Here is a 9,313-nt window from a genome sequence, read left to right as displayed (position 1 = left end):
ATTTTTGGATATTTTTTTATTTATTTTTTGTTTTTTATTTAAATTTTTTATTTTTACAAGTTAATTTTTCTTTTTTTTACAATTTTCCGGTTATTTTTTAATATATTTTCTTATATTTGATTTATTTTTTGATGTGAATTGGCCCCTTGCCAGTTGGGCCTCGGGGTGGGCGGGTAAATATTTTTTTTTAAGTTAAATTTTTTAAATTTTATTGTTTTATTTTGTTTTTGTAACTTTTTTTATTTTTCTTTTATTTTTAATTTGGTTTTTATTTTCTTTTATTTTTTTAGCTTAAAATTTTTTTTTTTTGATTTTTTTCGTTAATCTTTAACTTAGATATCATTTTTTGGGATTCAAATGCATTAAGTAAGTTATTCATCTATGATTATTTCCATGAGAGGTGGTGGTAACTTACTAATTTCTCATGATTTTTGAATAGTCCACTTAGAACTCATTGCATCGGGTGATGCTCACAAGGGTGAAGAAGTGGGATTGAAATTAGTGAAATAAATCACAAAGCGTCTATCATCACTTCCGGGGCTTGCACCCGGTAACTAGGACTTCTCAAGTTATCTCTGTTTTTAAAAACCGAGAAGTCCTAGTTACTGGGTGCAAGCCCCGGAAGTGATGATTGACGCTTTGTGATTTATTTCACTAATTTCAATCCCACTTCTTCACCCTTGTGAGCATCACCCGATGCAATGAGTTCTAAGTGGACTATTCAAAAATCATGAGAAATTAGTAAGTTACGACTACCTCTCATGGAAATAGTCATAGATGAATAACTTACTTAATGCATTTGAATCCCAAATATTTCAAAATATTTCAAGCATGAATTTATGGAAAAATTTTATGACTAAAAAAACTTTAAAAATGAACATCTAAATGAAAGATTTATTATACCAAGAGTAATTTAAAAAAAAATGTTAAATGTATAGAGATTTTAAAATCTCAGCTAAGACAAATTGATACTTTGCAAAAAAAATTTAAAAATCAATCATCAAATTGGCACGCAATGTAGTGAAATCGACCCATTGTAATGAAAACTTAAAGACAAACCATGAAATTGACGCATTGACGCGAAAACCACCAGGGACTAAAGAGGCAATGGCATTAAGATGTCAAGTCTAGGCTGAATTATTTGAGAATACATGATGTCATTTTAACGAAAATTGATAATAAAAAACATATTATTACCTTCAAGAGAATTTGTGGTGCAATAAAGAACTAGAAGATGAAAAGAAGTTAAGACACTGCTAGGAAGTGGTCAACTATAATATAGAAGATCAAAGTATCTCTTAATTCTGCTAAAAATGAACCAACTCCCATAAGTTACATAGCAAAATTGAGCATTGGACAATCCTCATAACACAGTGCGATGCAATAATATGTCAACTTTATGATACTAAGAGATTGAAGATGAAAAGTGCATTCTCCTAAAGTGTTCTAGAATACTCTACATATATTTAAACTACATCATAATATATTTGAATTACATCACAATTTCAAAATATTTGTCACACTACTAACATTTGTAACCTCCGAAGTCATCAAAACTATAATAACCTTAGAACACTTCTCTTAATACTTAAAAAAAAAATCTAAATGATGTTTTATGTTTCTTAAAATTAATGTTTTATGTTTCTTAAAATTAAATATAATTTCATTAAGACAAAATTATAATTTGAATAGATATTATTCATTATCACATAACTATACAATATTATTATCCATAATATATTATTATATCATTTGATATTAACCATAAATATATAAATTAATTTAAATATATTATTAATTATATAATATATACTATCAAATATATAATAATATAATTAAATTATATATATTAAATATTCTGATCGAATATTTGAATCTCCATTAAAAAAATAATCCTATTCATTACAATTAACTACTTATATATAAAACAGCAAAGCATGACTCCTGCTCACACCATTCACCTTGACTTTTGGTTCTAAAACTCTTATAACGAAAAACCAGCGTGATCGGTGAAATCACATTTAAATAATATTTAATGTGCAAGTTACCTATCAGAATTATATTTAATCTTTGATATTATGGAAAGTCAAAGTGACCATCAGGATAAGTGTGAGGTTATTGCTCAGAGTTATCTTGGTATGGAACACACATTGAGTGAGAGGAACCACACCGCCTCGGTCGAAGTAACATCGGCAGCTTCGGCACTACTTCCAAGAAAACGAAGTTAGGTACGGGAGAATATTCAAGGAGAATATCTGAATTTCGACCCTTTAAAGCACATTACCGGAGTCTGGTTAGACACCGAAGAAGAAGGCCATTTCACGGCTCAAATCATCTGCCCATCCGCTGGGTTTGGGGATTTGCCTCAAACAAATATTTTCTTGCCGCCTGGAATCTTGCAATTAATGGTATGCCAGTCAATTTTGCATTCAAATTGCTTCTCGTTAAAAATTGTGTGAAATTGCTTATCATTTAAATTGTGTGAGGGTTTGAAGCCGAATTTATAAATATTGGAAGGATATGAAACATTAAGGCCGAATTGGTTGAACATTGAAAAGGATGAAGCGTAAAAAATATTTAATTTAAAGCCTAATTCATTAAAAGGATTCAGGCCGAATCGGTTGAACGTTGAAAGGGATGAAGCTTAAGAAAGATTTAATTTAAAGCCTAATTCATCAAAAGGATTAAGGCCGAATTCAAGGTTGAACATTGAAAGGGATGAAGCTTGATAAAGATTTAATTTAAAACCTAATTCATTAAAAGGATTCAAGAAAGGGAAAAAAATATTTAATCCTCGATTTTTTATTTTTAGCTTGATGAAGAATGTTCGATCTTTTATTTTTAGCTTCCTCAAGAAATCAAGAATGTTCGATCTTTTATTTTTAGCTTTTCTTCAATAGATCAAGAATATTGCTTCGTTTAGAAATTCTGGCCTGTTTTCTAATCTAATTTATTTAAAATTTGAAATTTTATTAAAATTCGTGGAAAACACCAGTATGAATTGTGAATTCTCTATTCTGAAACTTTTTAGAATGATAAATTATTTTAGATCTCAATTTAACCAAAAATTATTTTAAATTCTGACAAAATCCCCAAAACTTAAGACTTCTAATAGTTAGAGAATCACTTTGTTTAATCTATCTTACTGTACTCGCCCGCAGACACTCATACACAGATTTAATTTTCCTCATAAAATGAGAAAAATTAAAAATTAAAATCTGGCTCACCTGAACAGCTGAACCAGAGAGCACCTCTTTTAGCGGAAGATTCACAAAGCATAGCAGTTCAACAGGAGTTGCTGATGCGTAGCACTCCTGTGTGGTTGAATTTTCTAAATCCTTTCCTGTTTGACTGCTTTTTACGGCATCGCTTAGGTTTATAATTGCATCTGGTACTTTGCAGTGCACATGCTTATTCATGGCCTGCTTTTGACCTAAAATAAGGTTTAATGCCATGGATAATTTTTTTCTTCTTCTTAATTTGCAGTGCACATGCTTATTCATGGCCTGCTTTTGACCTAAAATAAGGTTTAATGCCATTGATCATTTTTTTTTCTTCTTAATTTGCCTGTGCCCTACCATAATCTTTAAAGAATCGCTAGGACGCTCTGATTTATATGAAGGTTACTGTGCTCTTATTTATATGATGGTAGCAGTATTTTCATACAGTCATTTTGTTCTCTCTTTCGGTTTTTGTCATGAACAGGTCTGATATTTTTTTTTGAAATATCGGTTTCTATTTGCATTCTTTGTGTTTTTACTACGTTCTTTAGGAATTCTTTACCTTTACATAGATGCAGATGCTATATATGTTCAGAAGGATTTCCTATCGTTTGATAATTTCGAATATATATATTTAGCAAGAAAGTCTGAAAAATTAAAGAGTTGATATTGCAGATTTTGTTGAACAGTTGACGTTGCAGATTTTAAAGATTGATCGTAGGGGGTCCAAATTGTGAAATATTGTGAACAGCGTATTATCTCTGCTGACATGCCGTCATACAATTTTGTTTTTCTTTTCAGGTTTTTTAAAGACATTTAGGTTGGGAATTTTAATTACTTTGGCGTGTAAGAGTGGGCTAAATTTGGAGAATCTGACTTAAGTCAAGTTAAGTAGAGGTAAGTCATATTTTGGAAAAAAGTTCAAATTTAAAATATTTTTGCATGTATGAATTGGCTGTTAAGCAGAGGTAGGTTATATTTTGAAAATAGTCAAATTTAAAATATCCTTGCATGTAAGAATTGGTTTAGGAGATTCTGAGTTAAATCGAATCGAATTAAGTAGAGGTAAGCCATATTTTGTAAAAAGTCAAATTTAAAATATATGTGCATGTAAAATTATTTTAAGCAAATCACTGAAAAAAATTTAAATACTGCTCAGAGCCTCAGTTCCTATGATTGTGTCAAATTTTATGTTTTGCTCCTCTCTGTGAAAGTTTTAGTTGGTGTGTTTTGTGCAGATACCAATAGAGTGCCATGGCTAAGGGTCAACTGGAGGTTCTTTCTGCCCTGGACAAGGCCAGGACGCAATGGTACCATTTCACGGCCATCATAATAGCGGGCATGGGCTTCTTCACCGATGCATATGATCTCTTCTGCATACCGACCGTAACTAAACTACTGGGACGGATCTATTACCCGGCTGCTGCGGGGAAAGTAGGTACTCTGCCAGTCAACGTCAACGCGGCAGTGAGCGGCGTCGCTCTTTGCGGAACTCTGGCCGGGCAGCTATTCTTTGGATGGCTGGGCGACAAGCTGGGTCGGAAAAAGGTCTACGGTATGACACTGATGATCATGATGATCAGCGCCATCGGAAGCGGTTTGTCCTTTGGTAACACGTCCAACTCCGTGATGACTACTCTATGCTTTTTCAGATTCTGGCTGGGCTTTGGCATCGGCGGCGACTATCCGCTTTCAGCCACCATCATGTCAGAATATGCGAACAAGAGAACCAGGGGAGCCTTCATCGCGGCGGTGTTTGCCATGCAGGGATTCGGCATTCTGGCGGGGGGAGCTGTTTCCATCGTAGTCTCCAAGGCTTTCATGGCAGCTTTTCCCGTCAAGCCTCCGAACACCCCCCCACAGGCGGATTTTGTGTGGAGAATAATTTTGATGTTCGGGGCTGTGCCTGCTGCACTGACATATTATTGGCGCATGAAAATGCCGGAGACTGCTCGATTCACAGCCCTGGTTGCAGGAAATGCCAAGAAGGCCGCCATGGACATGTCCAACGTACTGCAGGTGGACATCCATGAAGATCAGAATGTCGTAGAAGCCATCGCAAGGGACGAAAGCACGAAATTCCGCCTGTTTTCCAATGAGTTTGTCCAACGCCACGGTTCGCATCTCCTGGGCACTGCGTCCACATGGTTTCTTCTGGATATTGCATTCTACAGCCAAAATCTGTTTCAGAGCAATATATATACTAAAATCGGTTGGGTGCATTCAGCGAGCACGATGAGCGGCATAGAGGAGGTTTACCGTATTGGAAAGGCGCAGTCACTGATCGCCCTCTGCTCGACTGTTCCGGGTTACTGGTTTACGGTCTTCCTCATAGACCGCATTGGGCGTTTTAAAATTCAGCTAATGGGCTTCTTCTTCATGACAGTCTTCATGTTCGCCATAGCGATTCCATACCCCTACGTTAGCAACCATGTAACATTGTTCCTAGTTCTTTATGCCTTCACCTTCTTCTTCTCCAATTTCGGTCCCAACAGCACAACTTTCATTGTGCCGGCGGAGATATTCCCGGCGAGGCTGCGTTCGACGTGCCACGGCATATCTGCAGCAGCTGGGAAAGCCGGAGCCATCGTCGGGGCATTTGGGTTCTTGTATTTATCGCAGGATGGGTCGACTGCGGGTTATCCTAAGTCAATCGGGCCGCAAAAAGCTCTCCTGATACTGGCCACAGTCAACGCACTGGGCTTCCTTTTTACCTTTTTGGTGCCTGAAACCAATGGCAAGTCGCTCGAGGACCTGTCGGGAGAGAACGAAGAAGTTCTCGAAATGACCGGATCGTCCGGTAGATCGAACCGCGCTCTACACGTCTAGCCGTGGTGACGTAATCAATGTTCGATATTGCATGTCTTTAACAGACAGCTGTGTGGATTTTTAGTTACGGAATAACGACTGCAGTGATTCATTCGCAGTCAAGGTGTGTGACCGTTCAAGTGACGGAGGGATGGTAGGAATATTCGTGTCAAGCATATATATATGTATCCCCATTGAGTGCATGTGAATGTAGGGTATTAGAACATATTAGATGAGTGAATGTGAATGTAGGGTATTAGAACATATTAGATTACTAGCATTTGCATAAGATGTTATAAAGAAAATGTAGTAAGGCAATGTAGTAAGGCAATGTCATAAGAAACATTAGTGATTTTGTTTCTTTATTGGTGTTTCTTTTTTATCATATGTTATGTTTTAGGGAGATTCCAACCAAGATATGTTCAAAGTGAAGGTAATGCACAACACTTCACTCGAAAAGATTTATGAAAATGCTCTTCATTAAGATTCTGGAATCTTTATAAGTAAATGTTTTAAATCAAACATTTCATAACAAAGTAATCTCATATCACCTTAATTCACAATGCAATGGATAATAGTTTTTGTTCATTAGAAATTGGTCTAATTTTATGAGGAAAGCTTAATAGAAAGACTTTAGTAGTAAGAGGAACATTAATAAACTCCCTCATCATTTGTTATATAATGTTGTTAATTTAGCTACTTGTTGCTTCTTATCCTTATTTTAGTCGTGTAATATGTCCAAACTATAAAATAATGGTATTATTTATTCTCTTTGGACCATTGTATCCTTCTAGTGCCATCAATAAATTTCAATTTTCAAAATAAGGTTTCCTTGTTCTGATAAAAAAATGTCTTAGATGTAATACCTGTCTATTGAATTTCTCTAGCTTTTATTCCCAAGAAATTCTATTAAAGATTCAAAAACATTTTTTTAATTTCTCTGGCACAAAAATAAATGTTTGAGCTTAAAAAAATATCGTACTTGACACAGAGCTCTTCTTTTTGCAAAAATGATAAACTCACAATCGCAAGTTCGCATAATTGAGGAAGAAGACAATTCTATACTTGTAATGGAAAACTTGTTAAAAGATCAAAAATAAAATAACCAGTTGCTAGATGTGGACAAACGTACAAGTGGAAGAGAATTGCCTAAGTAAATAGATCATCAACGACACTATGCGAGTTATCAATTTAGGGCTTGAATAAATTATTTATGAAGCTTGTGAAATTCGGGAGAATCAGGGTATTATTGTTGAGCTTGATGACAATGTATCGAGTTGTTGCAGAGACATTTAAACAATTGAAAGAACAAAAGAAATTGCATTCATCTTTGAACAAGTTAGACTTTGTTTGGATTGTCTTAAATAAATGTCTTAACTACCCATATTGTGTAGTAGCACTAGAGCCTTGTGCCCTGAAGGATGTAGAGTTTACCTTGGGTGCCAATATTTAGAATGAGGGGAAATGCTTGGAGGTTTTCCCCAAAATATGTTGTTTTATTAAAAAAAATGACAACTAAATTCATAGTCTTCATAGATGGGAAAAGTTGGAGCATTTGAGGTAATTGCACTTATATTAGATTTCCAAAACTATAGGTTTCAATTTTGTCTTTCATATTAGAGTAATCACACTATTAGTTCCCTTGATTCCCTGTGTCACTACTCAACTTGAGTTTTAAGTTATTTTAACATCAGTAATCATTCATTTGTGTGGAGATTGGCTTTTGTTTTGACATATTCAATTAAGGAGTTAAACTAAGATTAAATGTACCTAACCTAACCTAACTGACAAAAAAAAAAAACTTACTATATAATCATTAAAACATGTATTATTTATATGATTATTGTTATCTCATAATTGAGTAAGGCTTCCTATTTCTTGTTATATCATAATTGCAGAAGGCTTCGTATTTCAACTTACTGTGGATGAGGATCAGTTGACTTTTAATTGAGTGTCTAGATTGCTTCTCAAGGGAATATGCTCAGCATATGCTTTGTCTAAGTGCTTATCAATGGTTGTAGTGAGTTTCTTGTTATATCATAATTGCTTAAGACTTCCTATTTCAACTTAGGGTGGATGAGGATCGGTTGACTTTTATTATTTTTTTAATTGAGTGCCTAGATTGCTTCTCAAGGGAATATGCTCACCATATGCTTCGTCTAAGTGCTTATCAATGGTTGTAGTGGGTTATAGAGTTCGTTAGGTTGCATTGACTTTTAATAAATTAAAAAAAAATTGTGCCATGTGGCTCCCTGCCACCAATTTACTAATTCTGATTAGATGGGGAAATTAATATATAAGCAAATTTTATTTAGCAAAATGGTCCATTTTACAATAAGATGTGTAATGTTTTTTTTCAAGTTAAATTAGATTCATGCCAGGTGGCTCCCTGCCCACCAATTTCCTAGGGATTTAAGATCATTCCAATTCTAATAAATTCATATTCTAATTAGATTTGGAAATTAATATATAAGCAAATTTTATTTAGCAAAATGGTCAATTTTACAATAAGATCTGTAATACCTTTTTATTCTCAAGTTAAAGTTGACCCATAACCTTTTTATACATGGTTAATCAAGGAATTGTGTGCATTTCTTTGTATTGCAATAGTTTTTTTTGCAATAATTTTTTTATTATATTTATGAAGCCTTCAATTATATAACCTCATTAATATTTTTAATATGATTTTACTAATATATTTTTAAAATTTAACTTCTAATTTATTATTAGATTATTTTTATATTTTCCAGAGTAATAAAAATGACAATTGCCCAATAATGTCCCACAAGATTTGTTAAGAATTTAAATAGGTAGGTTAGTACACAAGATTTGTTAAGAATTTAAATAGGTAGGTTAGTACAATATCTAGAATGGTTCTCAGTCTGTAATTCCATTATTATTTAATCCTAGCAGGAGTTAGAGAATCTGACAAAAATCTGCAATACCTTTAAATAACTTTTGAATCAGTGCAGGCATCTAACCATGTTTGAATTTGTGTTACCAGAACTTTTCAAAGGCCAAGTAAACAATTGAGCTGCAGATATGGAGTCACCAAAAGGCTTACTAAGTGTGGCTATTGAACTGGATGGTGACAAGAGAATGAGGTCATAATACTTTGAAAAGATTGGGCATCATAATCATTGCATCTTTGGATCACACCTTATTGTCAAACCATTCCATCATTGCAATCGTTTAACCCACAGATTTAAAAGAACATTGTTCGCTTTTATCAAAAGGGATCTGACAAATATCTCCATTTGCAAAATATTATGATTCTAAATATT

At 34.0% G+C, this 9,313-nt stretch overlaps 1 protein-coding gene across 1 annotated transcript; it reads left to right on the top strand.

Annotated features, from left to right (window-relative positions):
• The first annotated feature begins 2,245 nt into the window (after positions 1–2,245).
• LOC149155888 (inorganic phosphate transporter 1-4-like) lies at positions 2,246–6,377 on the top strand. Its single transcript, XM_089441325.1, has 3 exons — positions 2,246–2,408; positions 4,023–4,118; positions 4,460–6,377. Exon 3 carries the CDS (start codon positions 4,476–4,478, stop codon positions 6,048–6,050), a length of 1,575 nt encoding a protein of 524 aa, XP_089297451.1. The 5' UTR covers positions 2,246–2,408; positions 4,023–4,118; positions 4,460–4,475; the 3' UTR covers positions 6,051–6,377.
• Positions 6,378–9,313: the final 2,936 nt, after the last annotated feature.

Source organism: Pinus tabuliformis, chromosome 9 (assembly GCF_031772625.1).
Source record: "Pinus tabuliformis cultivar Carrire ecotype Pingquan chromosome 9, CPIR1, whole genome shotgun sequence".
In the NCBI taxonomy this organism is placed as follows: domain Eukaryota; kingdom Viridiplantae; phylum Streptophyta; class Pinopsida; order Pinales; family Pinaceae; genus Pinus; species Pinus tabuliformis.
This window is presented reverse-complemented; position numbering and strand designations above follow the sequence as displayed.